The 20,175-nt window shown below is 50.2% G+C and overlaps 2 protein-coding genes across 2 annotated transcripts in view; both read left to right on the top strand.

The window, feature by feature from the left end:
- The first annotated feature begins 7,741 nt into the window (after positions 1-7,741).
- HOXA7 (homeobox A7) lies at positions 7,742-11,621 on the top strand. Its single transcript, XM_043968250.1, has 2 exons — positions 7,742-8,209; positions 9,587-11,621. Exons 1-2 carry the CDS (start codon positions 7,834-7,836, stop codon positions 9,889-9,891), a joined length of 681 nt encoding a protein of 226 aa, XP_043824185.1. The 5' UTR covers positions 7,742-7,833; the 3' UTR covers positions 9,892-11,621.
- Positions 11,622-18,289: 6,668 nt separating this feature from the next.
- The window catches only part of HOXA6 (homeobox A6), a 2,146-nt gene continuing 260 nt past the window's right edge, over positions 18,290-20,175 (top strand). The window contains exons 1-2 of the mRNA XM_043966081.1: positions 18,290-18,728; positions 20,170-20,175. The exon at positions 20,170-20,175 is cut by the window's right edge and continues 260 nt beyond it. Of these exons, the coding sequence (XP_043822016.1) occupies positions 18,290-18,728; positions 20,170-20,175 (445 nt within the window). The remainder of the gene's footprint in view (positions 18,729-20,169) is intronic.

Genomic DNA, 20,175 nt, shown 5'->3' with positions numbered 1-20,175 from the left:
TTTTTGCCAAATAAAAATATATTGATTCTTTTCTATTCTGCGGCTCTGCTATTTTGACCTTCCTTCTTCAAGAGGCCACTGCTGGGTCGCTTGCCCCCTAGCTAGGTCTTGGAGGACCGACAGGCCCAGGGAGCCCAAGGGACTGCAGCAAGCGCAGGGACTGAGCCCATATCTGGGCCTCCTTTTGCTCTCTCCTCCATCTGGCCAGGCCGGCGGAACCAGGCCGCTAGATCAGTGCAGTTTTCTTTCTCCGTCATCGTTTTTTTCTTCCCTCCCCAGACTGAGGTATTAGCTTCCAGCCTGAGCCCCAGACGCATGAGCTCCCAACGCCGGCCCTCTTGCCGGGAAGGGACGGGAGAGAGAAAGGCTTCTCAGAGAGTTGGCTGCAGCTGGGGAGAGCAAAGAGCTCCCATTAGCGTCGGCTCCGGCATTGTTCCCAACCGGGGCCCTTGGGCACTTAGACTTGGTCCAGGGGAGCCCCAAAGGAAAGTGGGTGGGTGAGAGAGGGCGACAAACGCACCAGGCTAAGGAAAGAAAGAAAACAGAAGGACCATCCAGATGTGGAAAGGACTAGACCGGGCACCAAGGACGCTAAGTGAAACTAGCTCCCCACACTCTGCGTGCGACTAATCGGGGTGGTGGAGAACGATCCGGCAAGGCGGGATTCTGAGAGATTTTTCTCCTTGATTCATTGCCACCCTTCCATGAAAAAAATGGGGAGACCCCCACCTCCCTATCCTCCCCAAATTGGCAGACTCTCCCAGGACTTAGGAATCTTTCTTTTTCTTCTTCCGTTCCTCTCTCCTTTCTTTCTTTCTTTTCTCTCTCTCTGCATGTCTTTTCCGTTTCTCTTTTTGTTTTTTACTGGAAAGAAAAAAGTCTCCTAAATATTAGGACTATTTTGGAGAGATAAATATTTCAGTAAAAAATAAAATTTAACCAGTGACCTGGAGAAAGAAGGGAAGGGAAAAACAAAGAAAAACAAAGAAAGAAAGAGGGAAGAAAAGAAAGGAAGGGAGGGAGGAAAAAAGAAAAACAGAAAGAAATTGAAAGGACAAAAAATGAAAAGAAAGGACAAAAAGGACTTTTCTTGAGGCAAAAACGAAATTTTGTTGTGAGAGGGAAAAGGGACCGTCCTCTTTCAGGATTTGGAAGGACTCCATAGAACAAGTAAAGAAAGGATGGTAGACGGCGGCTCTCCAATTCTAAGGTTCTAAGGTTCCTGCCTGATCTGACATTTTAGGTCTCCGAGAAAGCCTTCTTCCTCCTCCCCTGCACCAACCCCCTACTCCCCGCCCCGGCTGCCTTTCTCAGGCAGGACACGGGCAGCAGAGACGCCGAAGAATCACTCTGGGCCTTGCCTGCTAGGGGGGCCCATAAGAGCGAATACTCGGAGTGGCAGGTCTTGGCAGAAGAATCTGTAAGGAAAACGCAGAACCATGGAGCGCCATAAAAGAAAATGACGGCTGTTAGCGTTTATTGGGTGTAAAGAGCTTTAGGGGAGAGGACAAAATTTAGGGAGCCGCCGTCGCCGCCGGTCGGGAAGGGAGGCCTTTCAGAGGTGCAGGAGGCCGCGGAACGCTCAAGTGACCCCCCCCCCATTTTTAAAGTCTCCCTCTGGAAAGCTGAATATGTTGTTATAATTAGTAAAAGGGAGAGAGAGAGAGAGAGAGAGAGAGAGAGAGAGAGAGAGAGAGAGAGAGAGAGAGAGAGAGAGAGAGAGAGAGAGAGAGAGAGATGGAGGGGGCCCTTAATTGGCCCATGTTGGGACACCCTCTGGAGCTGCAGACTGAAGAAACTTCAAAGAATGGGCATCAAGGGTGTGTAATAAAGGACGGGTCTGCAAACTGTCTGGAATTCGGCCCTTAATGAGTTTACAACTGTCCAGCCACAATTAAGATTTTTCCACAAAAGCTTTTTTTCATTTATTTTGTCTGGTCGCCGAAGATAAGGGGGGTGGTGGTGAGGAAACAGCCCCCTTTTATGAGGACTGGTTGCTGCCCCTTGGGCGGCGTGGGCTCCGGTTCGGACATTTATCTTTCATGTTTTCTAAGCAACGGGGTATGAGGACGGCGGTTTGTTTTCCCCGCTTCTACTTTCTATAATTGGGACCCTGCAGCGGCCTGGAAGTGGGGCCGGCTTCCCTGGCTCCAAGGCCAGTTGGTTAAGAGGCCAGCTGCAGGCCCGGATCCTAGGCATGTCAGAGAGTTGCAGTGGCGTCCAGTGGACAGCAGATGGCAGTGTGGTTCCACGGAAGCCGCTGTGCTGCCGCCATGAAACCCTCAGTTTCGGCCCTGGGCAGCTTCTAAAATGTCGACTTTATGGGAGCATTTCTGGATTTGAAGCCACTGATTTGAGTTTAACAACGGTCAGATATTTCCGGTCCTACTCATGTTTTGACTGATGCCTTGGTGGGAGGGTTAAAAAAAAAAAGACGATAAATTGGTCTATGGACAAGGCTCCTCTCTCTCTTGTACTGAATCCTTGAAAAGGCTGAAATTTGAAGGATGTGGATTTTTAAAAGAGACTTTTGGGGGACAGTTTAAGACACACACACCCCCCCCCCCATGTCCCTGGCGTTTGACACCCTGACCGTGCACTCCACCGTCTCGCGGGAGAGAGGCTCCACGCCTGGGCTTTAGTATTTCTGGGAAGGGTGTTCTCAGCTGGAATAACCTGCCTTGCCCGGGTCCCACCCTGAGAAGCCAGCTGGAGGAGCCAGGGGACCCTGAGGCTCGCCCGAGAGAAGCCTGACACTCTGGGGAGAAACACTCACACATAGCGACAACAACAACAAAACAAAACAAACAAACAAACAAAAAACCACACAACATAACATGTCAGAGGACCTTAGGGGCTGATTTGGTTATTTGGAAGAACGTTTCTAAATAAATTGGGCCGTGACGCACTTGAATAGAAAATGAGTTCTGAGGAGTCTTCGATTTTTCTCCTAAATACTACCTTTTTCAGAAGGCTAAAAACCCTATTGTCCCCCAAAACTGTCCATTTAATTTATAGCACGACAATTTTTAATATTCTAATAAAATAGACTATTCTTTATTTCTAAACTGATGTCTATTTCTCAGCTCCAAAAGCCGAGCCACGGCATTTTAAAAAATCTTCTATTCTCTTCCTTCTCTTTCTCCTTTTTCCTTCATCTTCTTTCTCTTCCTTCTTTTCTTTTTGGTAAGAGAAAAGGAGAGACAACCATCCGGATTGTGTCATTTTTTATTTTTCTTGAATCGTAGGGGGAAAGGAGAGTAAATGAATTCCAGCGATTGAAATGCAAGTGGGGTTCAGGTCCCAGGAAAGGAGAGAAAAGGAAGGAATCAAATAATATCTCTCCTCCAGAAGCACGAACACACACAGCACCACCACTCTTACTCCACGTGGAGAGTGGGGAACCCGGGAGCTGGGTTTGTTTCCAAGTGGAAAAAGCAAAAGAAAACTGAGAAAACCACTAACCCACCCGGGAGCTCTGGGAATTCGGCACACGTTGTATTTATTGGGATTATTATAGTCTCTGCCAAGCCCACAAAATGTTTATGACCCAGATCTCCGCGACAAATTCGTTGTAAAATTGAGGACGGGATTTTGGCTCCAAGTAGACCTCCTTTCTTTCATTCTGTCTGTTTGTGCTATCTATATCTATCTGCATATCTATATACATATATATGTATATATATATAACTGTATCTATGTGTATTTACCCAAGATGGTACATATAAATTCACATATATTTATAGAAAATATTTATAGTGAGATAACTCCATAAATTGGCATTTCGACCTGGACAAATTTGTGTCTGTTCATGTATATATTCCAATTACATGAAGAACGATTTTACTATGAATATTTGATGTGTGACAATACGTGCATATACATACACGTACATAAATGTTATAGATAGGTGCATGTGCATGATGTATAGATAAATATTTGTACATTTATACATGGTAGGAGCCCACATCTGTCCGTTGCTGGGCTTAGCCCAAAGACCAGCGTGTTGGTCCAGGTTGTCCAAGCCGGGAATTTGACCAGTCATTCGCTGGGCAAAACTCTCTGGAAGTGACGGCCCGTTTTACCCCGGGCTATGTCAGCAAAGGTTTCAAGCCCGCAGTCCACTGCTCACATGTACTCCGGAGTCCGGCGGGCCTCTGGGAGCCCGTGCTTCACGGGGACCCTGAATTGCGCAGCAAGGCTCGAGAGCACAGGCCCCGGCGGGCCGTGGTGGCAACCTCTCCTTCCTTCATACCCCGGCAGCGGCCGCGGCCCGAGCCATCCCTCACTGTAGTTCGTTGCTAATTTTCACGCGTCTATAATGAGTTTATCACCGAATCCTGCCAGTCCTGAGATGTCTGGATTACAAACAAACACTGTCTTTGCTCCCTTAGGGCAAAACATGAGGAGAAAGCGGCAAAAAGTGACGTGGAGGAGGGCATTAAGAAATGTGCGTGGAGGCAGAACTGGCAAAGAGAACGGGGTGTGGGGGTGAACGCTAGCATGAGGGTTTTGTTTGCATTAATATGTAAACAGGAGACTTTTATTGATTACTATATTTCTAGCTCTAACTATACAGAAAAACATCCAGGGAAAGAGCGAGCGAGCGAGCTAGGAGCTATAAACTAATGGTGTTTCTTCTCTCAACGTGAAATAGATTTTCATTATTCTCTAAACCCAAATGCGTGATTAGATCTCTCTCGCCGGTCTAACTCGATGAATTGGCTTTGTATAGATAGATGGATAGGGCTGTGTGACTATAGACACACGTGAGCACCTGGATGCGTGAGCATTTGTCCATAATAATAATAATTATAATAATAATATTGTTGTTATTTCTATGCTTACTTTATTGCAAAGGAGCGTTGCTTGAGGCCAAACCTCCGCGAACCTGGGGAGCATTTTTTACTTTGAAACGTAATACAACCTGGCCAAGGGAAGAACATTTCAAATGCAGAGAAAGCGAAAGGGAGCGTGTGTGTAGATAGATAGATAGATACGCACACACGCACACACACACATATACGTACATATACAACCATATATGTACACACACATATATTTCTCCTCCCTGACTGGACCCAACTCGGGGACGTGGCTGTAGGCCGATTCCGGGGAAGCTACTTTAAGAGGTTTGGGGGCAACAGCCGGGAAGCTGAGGCCCGACACCGGCAGAGCACGACCTGTTTGCCCCACAAAGGGGAGGGGTTTGCAATCTGCAGCTCTCGCTGCCCCAGTCGTGGGGTGCTGAATTTCGTTCAGTTCCTCGACCCCACCCCACCCCTAAGTCCGTCTTCCCCAGCCCCTCCGTAAAGGACATGGTCTGTTTTAAATGTCATCTCTCCAAACTCTGTCGCCTGTCCTCTCAGCCCAAGTCTAGACAGGGGCTGAACTGCCTGTTTCTTTCTCTTGCGTCTTGGTCTGTTGTCATCAGAGGAACAATTTATTGGTCTAAAGCAGTCTAATTCAGTCGCTTTGATCTCCTGGGTCGTTTTCTTGTTGGCTTCGATTTAGGTTAACGTCCTTAGGCCTCTATTTCCTACCAGAATGTGATGCTATTTAGGATAGTTGGTCTTATTCTCCCCACCCCAACCCCCATTCAACCCTCCCTCCCTTATTCGGAATAGGGCTGGCTTCCTGAGACGCCATAAACAGACATCTCCGGATATTGGACCCAGTGGTTCCGAGTAATTACTGGAAGAAAGAGCCCAGACAAGGGGTCTAGGGCCCAGCTGTGGGCCAAGCCACCCACTAGCCCACTAGCCCACCTTCCCTTCAGGCCCAGTGTCCAAATGGGCCAGGGCCCTCCTTTGGCAAAGTTCAGTGGCATTTTCTTAATTCTCGAATCCCGTGACTGTTGGTCCCTGCCATCCTTCTCTAGCCCTTTCCACCGAGTGCCTTTTGTGTACTTTTCCCCAGATTGTCAACACCCAGCGAGGGTGCGGCCAAACACGCTGGCCAGGAACCATCTCAGTGGTGAGCAGCGCTTTGTACCCAAGGAACCAAACTCTCATTTACAGGAGAATTTCCGGGGCAATCTATTGTGCTCCCTCCAGTTTATGATGTGCAATACAGGCGGGCCGTAAAAGCTGTCCTGACCTGGGCCCTCTGTCTGAGGGCCGAAGCAAAGTCATTTTACGATCCGTTTAGAGGAAGGGCTAGCCCCGACATCCTCAATGGAGAGGCATTTCCATTGTTGGAAGGCAGGCTGGGCTGGACTGGGGGGTGGTGGTGGTGGTGGTGGTGTGTGAAGCGGCTTGCTTGTCTTGCCTCTGGTAGTGGGGGGGGGGGGATAAGGTGGCCTTCTGCACCAGAGCACGGGGAAGGTAAGTGTGTTTATGTGCTGGGGTGTATGTGTGACTGTGTAGGGGCGCTTGGGAAAACCAGTCTGGGAAGCAACTGGGAAAGGGGGAAGCCAGGCTTGGAGTATTCGGCTTCCCATTCCCTCCCTCCTCATTTAAACTGATACTCCAAAGAAACAAAGCTATGACGTTAAAAGGGCACAAAATTGGCCATCGCTTCAGCTCTTTCTATTTTCTAGAACTGTGCTCTTGCCACAGTACATGGCCATACTTACACAATACAGACCCACTCAAGAGTCAGTGGGGCTGAGTTGACCTAACGGAGACTTCTTTAACCCAATTCACTTTTCCGATTTGTTCTTGAAGCTATTGTGCCTGAGGGCAATGGCCTGGCTTTGGGAGTCGTGTGTGAAAGGGGGTACGATTGGTGTCGGCACCCTAGCCCTAGTTGTACAGGGTGCTGATCACAGAGTAAAGGAACGTCAAACTGGCCTCGGAGAGACTCCAAATTCTCCAGCCCGGCCAGCGGATTAGAGTGGGGTGCGAAGGGGGTGGATGGACACAAAGGCAGTTTTCGTCTTCCAGAGAGGCAGCTTCTGGAAATAAGTGGGTGGGGGTGCAGAGTGGAGGAACGGGGAAAACCCGGGGTTTAGTAAATCTGTTTTGCAAATTAGAGTCATTAATATAGGAATATTTAATTTCTTCCTCTGAGGTGGCAAATTAATGCCACAACTGCCCAGTCACAGATTTCCTGAAACTTTTACTTCATTTAAGACACATGGTTCCAATTTAATGTGATGACTTGTTTTATATTAAAATTTAATTTTAACTGCATCTGGAAGCGGCTGGGCCTTCTTGGAAAGCCCAAAGAGGACACCCTGCCTGTAACGGGACATTGTGGAGAGTGAAATAATAAAGGCGACAGATAGCAGTCCTGCAGGGGGGCACCCAAAGCCACAGCCCCAAGGCATCCAGGCCGGCACCTTGCCCACCCAGTCCCGGTCTTGCAGGGATTAGGGCAGGGGCACGGGTGGAAGGGAAGCCGGGAGAGTTAGGTAGGAGAAAAGGTGCCGAGAGGAGACAGCAGGAGGGGAGGGGGTGGGAAAGGGTTGGTGTCTTGGTTTCGGCAAGGGAGAAGTTCGCTGCCTGTGGTCATCCTTAGCAGAGGTGCCAGTGTTCACGGAGCCTCAGGTCCCGAGGGTGCGCGCTCGCCCAGGCCTCCCGGGGCCCGCACCCTAGGCAGGGCTCAGAGCGCACCGCGCACGGAACGCACACACACTCCCTCCCCCCGTTTGAGCCTCTTCCCCTGCCATGCTAGGAGGGAGGCTGGAGTCACCCTGAGCTCTACCACCTGTGATGGAGGAGGAGATTGGCGGAGGCCGTCATATGACTGGTCACGTGCTGGAGGCAAGCTCCGTCCAAAAGAAAATGGGGTTTGGTGTAAATCTGGGGGTGTAATGTTACCATATATCACGCTACCTCGTAAAACCGACACGGGAGCCTGCCGGACAACAAATCACAGGTCAAAATTATGAGTTCTTCGTATTATGTGAATGCGCTTTTTAGCAAATATACGGCGGGGGCTTCTCTGTTCCAAAATGCAGAGCCGACTTCTTGCTCCTTTGCCACCAACTCTCAGAGAAGCGGCTACGCACCGGGCGCGGGAGCCTTCGCTTCCTCCGTGCCCGGCGTGTACAATGTGAACAGTGCCATCTATCCGGGCCCCTTCTCGTCCGGATACACCCTGGGCTCAGATGCGTACAACCTGCATTGCTCGTCCTTTGATCAGAATATCCCCGTCCTCTGCAATGACCTGACCAAAGGCAGCTGTGAGAAAGCCGAGGCGAGCGCCCTGCACAGCCAGGCAGAGACCAATTTCCGGATATACCCTTGGATGAGGTCTTCAGGTAGGGGCAGCGGACACGAGGCGAGAAGAGGGACAAGAGGAGGAGACGGAGGGAGGAGAGAGCTGGCCTGGGAAGGCGAGGAGAGGGCTGGAAAGGGCAGGGAAGGAGACAAGAGAGAAGAGGGGCGAGGAGAAAGAAGAAGACAGCCCAGAGGACGAGAGGAGGCCAGGGCAGGACAGAAAAGGGGAGCAGAGGAGAGGGGGAGAGGAGAAGAGAGAGGAGTGGAGGACAGGACAGGACAGGATAGGAGAGGGGACGGGGCAAACAAGAGAGAAGCAGGAAAGGGGAGATAAGAGGGCAGGGCAGGGCTGGAGAGCAGAGGCCAAGCAGGCAGGCAAACGGGGAGCCAAAGTGCCTCCTGTCAGAGCCAGCCTCCATGGTTTTAATTATAGCAGAGGCGCCATTGCGTAGAGAGCCCGTAGCATTGTATGTAAATGAGTATCATAAAACTTTTTATTGCCCAATTAATGGCTTCTATCCTCGTAAATTTATTTAACTCCGTTTGCTTTGGAATTGTTAACATTAAGTGTATTCGTTCGCCATTTTCTCTTCTTTTCCCTTTTTGCTCCCATCTCTCTTTTTCTTTTTCTTTCTTCATGGAGAGAGAAGAGAGCTTCTGAGTCACCCCCACGGCTCCCCCACCCACACCACCTGGATCCCGGGCAGATTTGGGGGTAGAGGTTGCAGGAGGATTGGGGAGAGAGGGAAAGGAAAGGGGACAGGAGGGAGCTGTTGGGGGGACAAGACATGGGGTCCAAGCGAGCTGGATCGGGGAGAGATGCCCAGAGAAACTGCTTGGGTAGTTGGGCATGTTTGTGGGGACAGGAGGCAACAGAGGAGAATCCAAAGATATCAGTAACCGTCAGATATTTGCACTAGCTCCCGGTGGCTGCTGGGCCCCTCTTCGACTGGAAAAGGAGATATACTCCCCTAACTTGCCCCCAGTCTATATTGCTAACTTCCCTTTGTCAGAGCAGACATTGTGGAAATTTAGCCGGCTGGAAAAAAAAAAAGACTTCCAAAGTTTGGACGGGACTTGATATTTCCTCCCCCACCCCCACGTCCATGAAGATTTGTTTTTAAAAATTTCTTCTCTTCTCTTTCCATCCGGACCCCCCCCCCACACACACACACACACTCCCAACTTCATAGACAAGTAGGGGCAGCGGTAGTTGGAGGACTGGCCCCGGCTGGGGCTGGGCAGGGGGGAGGGGAGGGAGGTCGTCGAGCGGCCGGGCCGGGCGGGAGAGGCGAGAGAGAAAGAGGGGGTGGGGGCTAAAGGGTCTGGGCGCCTGGGGGAAATAAGGAACTTGTCCTCCCGCTCCCAGGCTAATCCCTTCTCGGACTGTTTCTTTCTGTGCCTGACTCTGCTCATAGGTCCGGATCGCAAGAGGGGCCGCCAGACCTACACCCGCTATCAGACCCTGGAGCTAGAGAAGGAGTTTCATTTCAACCGCTATCTGACTAGGCGGCGGCGCATAGAGATTGCCCACGCCTTGTGCCTCACCGAGAGGCAGATCAAAATCTGGTTCCAGAACCGGAGGATGAAGTGGAAAAAGGAGCACAAAGACGAGGGATCTGCTGCCCCGGCCGCCCCCGAGAGCGTCTCCACCACCCCTTCGGCTGGTAAAGTGGAGGAGGAAGAAGAGGAGGAGGAGGAAGAAGAGGAAGAGGAGGAATGAGGCTGGAGTCGAAGGAAAGAGGCCCGAGCCGCCCAGCCGAGCTGTGGAGTCTGATGGATGCACGTGACAGTCGGAAAAGCGTCTTTAAGAGACTTACGCGTTTTATTTTAAAAAAAGAAAAAGAAAAAAACCCTCCCCCGACCCAGTCCCTCCACCCCCAAACCTTCCGCCCTCCTAGCTCAGCTCCCAAGACTGGCCTTGCTGAGGTACTCCAGGAAGGCCGAGGTGTCTAGTCTGTTTCTTCCTCTCCCCTCCCCCTACCACTTCGTTCTCCTCCCCGAGTCCCTTGGAGTCTCCTAGTTGAGTTCCTCTACCCTGAACCCGCATAGGCCCGGGCCCCCCTGCCAAGTCGGTGCCCTCGGTCCCGTGGCTGCTATCCCTACCCCTGGCCGAGGGAGCCCGACGGGCACACAGCGCTGGCGCTCAAAGAAACTACCTAACAGAGCCCTTGGGCTCGGTCACCCCCTGATGAAGAGGGCAAGGGCGTACAGGCGCCCGCCAAACTACCTAATTATGCCAACCCAGAGCTCTGGGGCTTCCGTTTCACAATTCAGAATTGTCTCTTTCGTTTTCCTTCCCGAAAGGGCAATAAAAGCAAAGGTGGGGAAGGGTGAGACGTTCTGACAACACACAAATACACAGAATACACAATTACACACACACACACACACACCTAGACAACCACTACACTCCAGCAATGAGCTGTACTACCTATCTGATTTCCAAACTACCTATTTTTTTGCTTCACCTACCTAGTTCCTTCATTAAGACTGTACTTTAGGAATCCGAGAAGGATTAGATGTTAAAGATGACTGACAAAAAAAAAAGAAAGAAAAAAGAAAAAAAAAGAAAAAAAGGAAGAGAAAGAGAAAAAAGGCAAAAAAAAGCAAACCATAATATTTTCACAAAAGGCTTTTAGTCCACTTGACTGTGGAGGAGCGCTTTTTCGTAGCTTGGGCAGAGAACTGGGGACCAGGGCTCACTGGCTTCTATTTAAATTGAAAATAATAATAATATATTTATTCCAAAGCGATTCTAAATGAAATCATATGCTGCAAACACGCTTTCCTCTCCTTGCCTGACCATTCCGAGTTCAGAAGAAAATGCCTCCGCTTCTGGGGAGGGGGCAAGGAGAGCACTCTCTTTCCCTCGGCGGCACCCCATTAGGCTTTTGCTTGGCCAACCTTCCAAGGGCTGCAACATCCTCCTCTGAACCCAAGTTTCTGGCGAAAGTGACCATTCTCCTTGCCCCTACTTATATATCCCATATTCTTACCCTTCTCACCTCTCTATCCCACCCCATGTCCTGCCTCTTAACTAGTGTTTAATATCGCCGCCCTGACTTTTCCTACGATAACAAATCCTGTATATTTGAATGAATTTGGGGGGCCATTTATATTGTCTTGAAGCTTATTTGTAAGACCTTTTCCGGATTGGGGAAGGCTGTCATTCATTGGGATACCTTTGTCATGTGTTGTTTTATTGCTAACTCCTGTAGCGAGGGAGGCGAGTGGGCAGGGCGGCTCTAACGCCCTGTTGAAGCTGCCCAGACTTGGCCCCTGCTTCTGTCCCTACCCCTGTCTGTCTCTGGTGTTATCTTGTAGTCCTGTCAACATTGGCGCTGCCGTCTACGTAGGTCTTGAGAGTCCCAACTGTGTGTGAACTCCATGGAGGTGACTGTTCCAGTCTGGCCCCCACCAAATGTGGTTTATGTTACATAGAAAAAAATAAAATATATGCTTGGTGACACTAGACTAGGTTTCTTTATTCACGACCAGGCCCCATAAAAAGCACTAGGGGAGATAAAGGGCTTTGGGAGGGGGTGGGGAGAAGAGGGAGGATATAACCTGAGCGATATGGGCATGTGATATAAAGACACAAGTATGTGCTATTTACACATATGTGTGGATACGTGTTTGTGCACAGATACATGTGGAATGTGGACAGACATTTCCATCTGTCAACATTTGCACTGTCCCTTATGGAAGAGCACCCCCAAATCTGCACCTTTCTCAGGGTAGGGTCCTTAAGAAGGGAGCTTCCCTCGCCCAGCTGGCTTTGCCCTATTTCCCAGATGTGTCCCTTTCCTCAGCTCCAGATTCTGTCCCAAGCACTGGAGCCTAGTCTGGCTGAGCTGAATAGGCCTCCCTGAGTATCTGACTCCATCCTTCCAGGTTCAGGATCCAGAATGCAAGCAGGACATTCAAGTGTGGGTCGGTGGTGGAGCTGCCCCTGGCAAGGCCTGCTGCTGACTGCCATCCCCCACCCATCCCATTCCAGGTCATTCCAGCCCATTGTAGGCTATCTCATCCCATCCCCAGGGCTGCTGCACCAAAGGGGGTCATGGGAAAGGAAAGGGTTCCCAGAAAATCGAAATTCGCTCAAACTCCGCGGCAGCCGGGGAAGAGGGGGAGAAGGAGGATGAAGCCAGGCCGAGAAGGAAGAGAGGGGGAGGAAGGGAGCTCAGGGCTGACCCAGAAGGCCAGAGCTCCACTGGGCTTCCCTCTGCCAAGCGGCCTTCGCTGAGGCCTCCTCCTGGCTGAGAAAGCGGCTAGTCGCTCCTCAAATAAAACGAGGGCAAAGTGGATCTGCAAAAAGCCAAGCCTAGCATTCTGGGGCTGCCTTTCTGGGAAGATGGCGCCTCCGTGAGACCTGCCTCTTCTCAGTGATGAGGAAAAGGCCATAAATCCGTTGTTGTTTATGAAAATTTACAACTTTGCAATACAACTTTATGAGTTGTTCGAGGTTTCCATTGGCCGCTGTCGGTCATGTGGATGGCAACCGTGAACATGAACTTTTTTATAATTTCCCTTGCGAGAATAGAGCTGCATTCTTTTGCTGAGCTCGGTCCTGCTTCGGATCTCAGGCTTTTCAGTCCCTATAGCGTTTGCTCTTTGGAAGGCAATGGGGAGCGAAGGAGGGAATGCAGGGGCAGTTTTTGAGTCCGGGCCCGCCGGCAGGCCCCTTGCCCGGAGTCCGGGTGGAAGGGAAGGTGGGGCACGCTGGATTCCAAGCTGCGGAGTGGCCGGTTTTCAACTCGCAACCTGGCTAATTTCCTGCTTCTTCTGGCACCAAAAGGAGGGCGATTCGTCTCCCGGGGAGCAACCAAAGCGACAGCTGTCAGAAGCACTGGAACTCCTTCTTGCCAGCCAGAATCTAAAGGTGAGACGCGTTCTCCACTAACAGGGTAGCTTAGCAGTCCTCGAGCTGACCCTAGCGGGAGGGATTTCGGAGAGTATAAATAGAGACAGATGTAGATATAGACATTTACAGCCTTGTAGATACGTGCACCTATATGCCTACACATTTATGAGTAGGAGTGGGGCTGTATGACTATATTCTATATTGTATATGTTATATACACATAGACATATATACACATACATACGTATGTATATGTATATGTATATATATATATATATGTGTGTGTGTGTGTGTGTGTGTGATACCAGATTGCGCATGTGGCTGGCTGTGTACACGGCTCAGAGTCCTGGCACTACCAGGGCACTGAAAGCTGGAGGCTTTGGCTTCAGCCACCCAAACTACCAGCGTTTGTCCCTGAGCAAGAAGCTTGTAATTTTTTTCCACAGGGACCCATGGTTTGAGGTTGAGGGCTTTTATCTCATAGAGGAATTCCCCCCACACACACACACACCTCCTGTGTTGGTGATGGTGATTCAATTTAATTCGGATTCCCGCCTTCCCTCCCTTTCCCCCTCCCCCAAACCAACGAAGGAACCTATTTCCGGCAGGGGAAGGGGAGAGAAAACAAGGAAAAAACCACTAAATGGGTCAGTTTTTTCTTTGGGTCCGAGCTACCTTTAATTTGGGGTGAATTCAGTTGGCCAGGGTAAAAGAAATAAAAAAGAGAGACTTACAAATCGAGAGAGCCCTCTTGCAATGACCAGCTTCTCGTTTGGTGCGGGTTTTCCAGGAGAGAGGTCTGCAATGGGAGAATAGAGGAAATGGATTTGTTGCTGGAATTCGGGAGTTCGGTTGTTAATTGGACGAAATTTCGCAGCTGGTTGTGATGACTATCTTCGAATGGTTCTGTTTATACTATGGCTAAGTGTAGATTGGGTGTTTTGGAGCAGCTACTGCAACGTGGGGGTTTAGGTCCACCGGTGTTGAGTGACTGTGTGTCCACCTCTGTGTGTATCTTTCTGTGTCTATGGACAACTTGGGAGCTCGCTACTCCTTTTTAATCATAAGCGAATTTCTTTCAGTTTAGGACAGAGGACTTGTACCTGGCTGTAATGGGAAGAGATTATGGTGGTTTGGATTTTTTTGTTTGTTTGTTTTTTGTTTTTAAGGGGGGGATATGTGTGTGAAGATGATTCGTAGGGAAAGGAAAACTCAGATTCGAGACTCGAATAGGGCTGGAATGGATATGTTTTCGTAAGGTATTTGGCATCATAAGGTGTGTTTCAGTGGTCCAGGGCGCCTTCGGGTTTGTGACCTGCGGAGGGAAGAGGGAGAGGAAAATCCCTCAGCCCGGCGGCGGCGGCGGCGGTGCAGGGGGTTGGGGCTCTGGGAATATCTTGGTATTCATTACCGTAATTCAGAAGGAGCCGCGCGCACTCCTAATGTTAACACCGGCGTTGTTTGTGTTCTCTCGGCTGCTAAAGAATTGTATTTGCATGGCACTGCGGTGTCTGCTCTCCTGCAACTGCAGTGAGGGGGGGGGGGGGGATGTGTGAGATTATTTATGGTGGCTAGCTTGGGGCTCAGTGCTGCCACGCTGTGGCCAAGAGCAGTAGCGGCGAGCGTCCGCGGCCAAGGGGAAGCCGAGCCTTGGCGAAAGTGGCTTCTCACTTCCCCTTGGAGGAATTATTGGAGTGAGGGAATGGAGGGGGAGGGGGACGGGCCTACCCAGAGAGGTGGTGGACACCTGGTCGTTTATGGATCGCCACCCACCCCCAGTTGGTTCTCTGCAGGCCCTTGGATGGCCTGGGCACCCCCCACTCCCACCCCCAGCTACACATTTATGGAAACCGGTTGCATAGCTTGGAGAGGACTGATTCTGAATAGCATGCTGCCTCCTCCCCCAAACTGAGGTCCCTCAGGCCCGTGGAATCCAAACAATGGTTCTGGGAGGGGGTGGGGTGGGGATGGGGTAGCTAAAACCGTTTGGATCTTGGAGTCTGAGAGTAAGCTTCGGGGCTCGTGGGCGGCCCAGGGCCAAATCTGAACCTGAGAAAAGATGTTTCTTGTGTCGGTGGCCAGAGAAATAGGGGTTTGCCTGGAGAGGTTAGGTTCAGCCGGCCCCCCGCACCTGTGTGATTAGCAGTCTCTGACTTATTGATCCTATTGATGGGAAGGAGATTGCGTGGCGTGGCCGTGGCCCTGCCGGACTGTGGACTTTCTGGAGTTGACAGTTTCATCTGGCGAGAATGAGGAGTAGCGGGCAGAGTCTGGGGTCCTTGGAGCCCCAGGCAGATGCCGGAGATACCCTCCCCCCTTGAAGACCATTTTCAAGGTAAGTGGCTTCTCCCCCCCCCCGCCCCCCCCTTCCCTCCTCTATTGCTTTGCGAGAACTGAGAAGTAACCGGGAGAGGCGTTTGGCCTCGGAGGGAACCCCTGGGGTCTGCCTCGTGCTGTGGTCTAACCCCGCTTGCTTGTTGTGGGGGTCACACCCGTTTCCTGGTGTGCGTGTGTGTTGTTTTTGATTCATGGAAAACACCTAAAGCTGGATGGAGAAACAAATTGGTCGGCTGCCAACCTATCGCACATCAGCCTTGTAGGAAACGCTGGGTTTCAATTTTGTTTTAGTGATGGTATTTAGAAAAAAAAATTCCCCCCGTTTGTCACTACGGAAAGAAGGACGTAATGTTTTTTCCCCCTTTTACCTAGGGAAAAGAGAATTTTACTTTGTCTTGGGAAAACCACGTCGAGAATTTAGGCCAAACCACGAAAACAATGACAACCCACCTCAAATCTCAACTCTTACCCTCAGGGGTTGGGTGCTACAGGGATTGAAAGGGCACGTATAAAATGGCAATGTTTATACAGATATCCAAATCAGCACCAAGTCCCTGCTTTTCACAAGATTCCAACAAATATCTTATTTAAAACTTTCATTGAAAACACCCTCACTCAAAGCAGGGCTTTCTCCCACGTCGTTTTAAAACACAAATTCTTTCTCTCTCTCCTGTGTTTTCACTCGGTCTCCATTCTGAAGTGTGTGAGGAGAAATACCCCATTTTCGCCGCTCCATCCCAGACCCTATTTATTTTTGTGAAACTTTCCAGGGAGAGGGCTTGTTCTGGAAATCGGCACGAGGACTTTAGGTGCATACCATAAAGAAATAAACACAGTATATGTACAGCTTACGGATGTTTGTAAACATACACATGTAGCCACCAGATCTTTCCAGATTAGGAGGGTGTAAAGAGAGAGAAGAAAATGGAAGGGGTGGGGTGGGGGGGTTAGAAAGAGAGATTAACAAAGTTCCGGCTTGATCCCTGAAGGTAATTGCTACTCTCACTGATATCGCTGACACCACCAGGATATTGCTGAGAGTTGCATACATTCGCTAGGGTTTTACAGATCTTATAAGCAGCCTCCGGAAATGCAGGAAAATGGTATAAATAGACTTTCTCCAGCCACCATAGAATTCAGGGTTTTAAAGCTAATTCAGGAGGCTTTACAAACACAACCATAAAAATGCCACTGGGACCCGATTGCGTTGGGTTTTTTTTTTTTTTAAAGAGATGGCTCCATCTGCTAGGAAGTCGAAGATCTCGAGGAAACACCTATTGGAAAGTCATCCTGGATGGAGCCCTTCATTCATTTACTGTCTGGGGAATGTAGGGGGTGAATAGCCAGGAGTTTCAAGTAGCTTCCAGAATTCCTGGAGACAACTCCCGTAACTCCATCCAGGACACGAGCTCCCCAGCTTTGGGGCTCGGCGAGCCCTGCCAGGGCGCAGACTTCGACCTTTAAAGGTGTATCAGTTCATTCAAATGTTTAGAAAGCCAGGGGTCGATCATTTAGTCCTCGGGATTCCGAAAAGGGCCCGAGCTGCCTGGCCTCTTCGGGTTCTGGCCCACGGCCTTGTTCAATAGTGGAATCTTTTTAATAAGGTAAACACTCCTTTCTGGATTTCGATTTCAGTGTGTAAACAGCAACGAAGAACTGAGGGAAAGGAAACGGGGACATTTTGAGGGGTCAGGAAGGGTGAGGGAGGCGAGAGATGCACTTGATGGCTTCGGGAGCCCCCAAACCTTTGCACCTTGCCTTCCTTTTTGAAATTTCCTTCTTTTCTCGGTAGGAAGCGGCCGAATTCAGGCTCGCTCTTTCGGGAATTAGGCTGGGGGAGGATAGTGGGGATTTCTGGGCCACAGTGGCTCAAATCTTTGGAGCCTCACAAGGAGACGTCGGAAAGTCCCTGAGTCGGGAGTAGTAGAGGTGCTTAGCCTTATTATTATTTTTTTCTTTAACTGGGATGAGGAGGTCTTTGGGAGGAGAAAGGGATCAGAAGAACCATTTAGGACAGTAGCTGTGCCTGACGCTCTGGTCAAGGAGAATGCGAATCTCCCTTTCTTCCCCTTACGAGCCTGGACTCGACGGGTTGTCTGCAGACTTCTTTGGGGGTTATTATGAGAGGAAGGGGGTGGCCTCCTCGGCTTCCTAAGTTGCTGTGAGCAGAAGAGAGGCAGGAGGCCTCCTTTGAGCTTTCCCCTTCCCCCAGAGCCTGCGTTAGGGCACCCACGGGTGGGAGGTGAGGAAGAGGTAAGGGTGATAGGGACCCCCTGACCTCGGCTTCTCCCTGGAGGAGCCTAACTCGACGAATGTTTCCCTTAATGCAATTGCAGTGAGCAGGGCCCTTTTCGGCTGTGAGGGGGAAATGAAAAGAGATTTGGGGCGGAGGGGGTGGGGGGTGGGGGGAAATCTGTTGTCATGGCCCCTCCTGGCTGAAGATTCCTGAGAGAGAGAGAGAGAGAGAGAGAGAGAGAGAGAGAGAGAGAGAGAGAGAGAGAGAGAGAGAGAGAGGAGGCCTGGGCCAGGCTGTCCTCCAAGGCCAGGATCCTGGAGGGCCCTCAAACCCTCGGGGCCCCGGGGCCAAGGAAGCCGAGGCCGGCCCCCTCCCCGGCGGCCCTCGGCTGGCGTTCCGGGAAGAGAGGCGGGCGGGCAGGCTGGCTGTGCGTGCCCATTAATCTGCCGGGTGTGCGGGCTGGGGGTTGTTTGTAACTTTGCTGGCTCGGTCGCCGCGGGTCCCCGGGGAGCGGGCTCCACGGCTCACTCCCATTGGCCGCCGCGCCGTCAGCTGGTGCTATTTGCTGCTGTCGCTTTTGGCGCTCGGCCATCCAGAAACAAACCAGTTCGATGACTACTAATAGTTATAGCCAGATGTACTAATACACAACAAATCACAGTCCTGCAGAGGGGAGCGCAAATGAGTTCCTATTTTGTGAATCCCACTTTCCCTGGGAGCCTGCCTAATGGACAGGACTCCTTCCTCGGGCAAATCCCCCTCTATCCAGCTGGCTATGATGCTCTGAGGCACTTCCCCGCTTCTTATGGGGCATCGAGCCTCCAGGACAAGACATACACCTCACCTTGTTTCTACCAACAGTCCAACACGGTCATTGCTTGCAATCGAGCGTCCTATGAGTACGGCACCTCTTGTTTCTATTCAGAGAAGGACCTGAGTAGCGCCTCTCCCTCGGGCAGTGGCAAACAGAGGGGCCACGGGGAGTATCTGCACTTTTCTCCAGAGCAACAATACAAATCCGAAAGCAGCGTGCAGGGCAAAATCTTAAATGACGAAGGCAGCGACCGGAAGTACACGAGTCCTGTTTATCCCTGGATGCAGCGGATGAACTCCTGTGCTGGTAAGTCATTGGCATGCAATTCCCCCTCCAACCTCACCTCCACAAAAGAAAGAAAAGAAAGGAGGAAGAGAAAGGAGAGAGAGAGAGGGAGAGAGGGAGAGAGGGAGAGAGAGAGAAGTAATAGAAAGAAATAAAAGAAAAAAGGAAGAAAAAGTTGTCTTTTAGATTAAAAAAGGAGGAGAAAAAAGAATCCAATGTGAAAACTAGGTCATAGGAAGGTAGGGCTTTTTTCTCTATGTAAAGTGACACCTTTGGGGAGAGGTGATGGGCTGCCATTGCCAAGTTATTTGGGACCTATAACATGGACAACCTGAAAGGGAGGGAGGAAGGGAGGGAAGGAGGGAGGGAGGGAGGGAGGGAGGGAGAGAGAGAGAGAGAGAGAGAGAGAGAGAGAGAGAGAGAGAGAGAGAGAGAGAGAGAGAGATCCCATGCTACATCCTCGTGTGAAGTTCTCGAGCCACGGTGGACCAGTATTCTACACACACATCATTAATGATCAATGTCTCTCCACACCAAACCCCCCTCTCCTATGAGCCCTGGAGATGCAAAGATAGATGGAGCTGCCCAATCTACTCCCTTCTAGTGACACCCTAAAGCAGTTGGAGGACCCAGTTCTCCAGCTTCAGAATTTGTCCCTCCTACTTCCTCTTCCTCTCTTCTGGAAACTCTACCCTGAATAGCTAACTTCTGAGACCCTGGGAGCCTTTCAGCTCCTCAGTAAGGTGGGCTTAATTAAGGTGGAGGATACCCTAAAGACCCTCTTCGCCTTCAAGGCCATTAATTTCCAGAAACTCCAGAAAGCCTATCGTTCCTCCAACCTTATTTCCTCTGTTTTCCCGAAGCTCCACTAACAGAAGGTCCCTTGGAGCAAGACAGAAGGACTAAAGCAGATTTGGAAATTTAGGTCTTGTGCCTTTAAAAAAAAATCCATTTATCTTTAAAGGGGGCATGCTCCATTCTCTTTCGTGCAAGGTGGTTTTGGAAGAATCACTGAGGAGTTGGGAATCAGAGTATTTTTATTACTTCCAATTTGGCTGGTCTGTGATGGCTTAGCTTCACTGATATCTACACAGATGTTTGTGCACACTCGTATGCAGGCACACACACACACACATCACTGTATGGCTCCATCTCTCTATATAGTGAGGTTAGTATGACTCCTTCTCCACCCCCCCAGTAATATTGGTTTCCTTTGTAGATACGAAAAACATAATGCAATAATTGTAAGTTAAAAGACCATCCCTGCATAGGACAAATAACATTGACTTGTTTAGCCATCTTGATCACTACAGAATTAGCAAAGGCAAAAATAGCCCGGTGTGCCTGGCTTGCCTCTCTAGGAGAGACTAGAGGGGCCAGCTTAGAGCATGTCTTGCTCTTTCTTCCTGAAACCCTAGAACCTTTTTTTCAAGTCTATTCCCTTAATCTTTCCTCCTCCCAGGTACCG

Source organism: Dromiciops gliroides, chromosome 5 (assembly GCF_019393635.1).
Source record: "Dromiciops gliroides isolate mDroGli1 chromosome 5, mDroGli1.pri, whole genome shotgun sequence".
NCBI lineage: Eukaryota > Metazoa > Chordata > Mammalia > Microbiotheria > Microbiotheriidae > Dromiciops > Dromiciops gliroides.
This window is presented reverse-complemented; position numbering and strand designations above follow the sequence as displayed.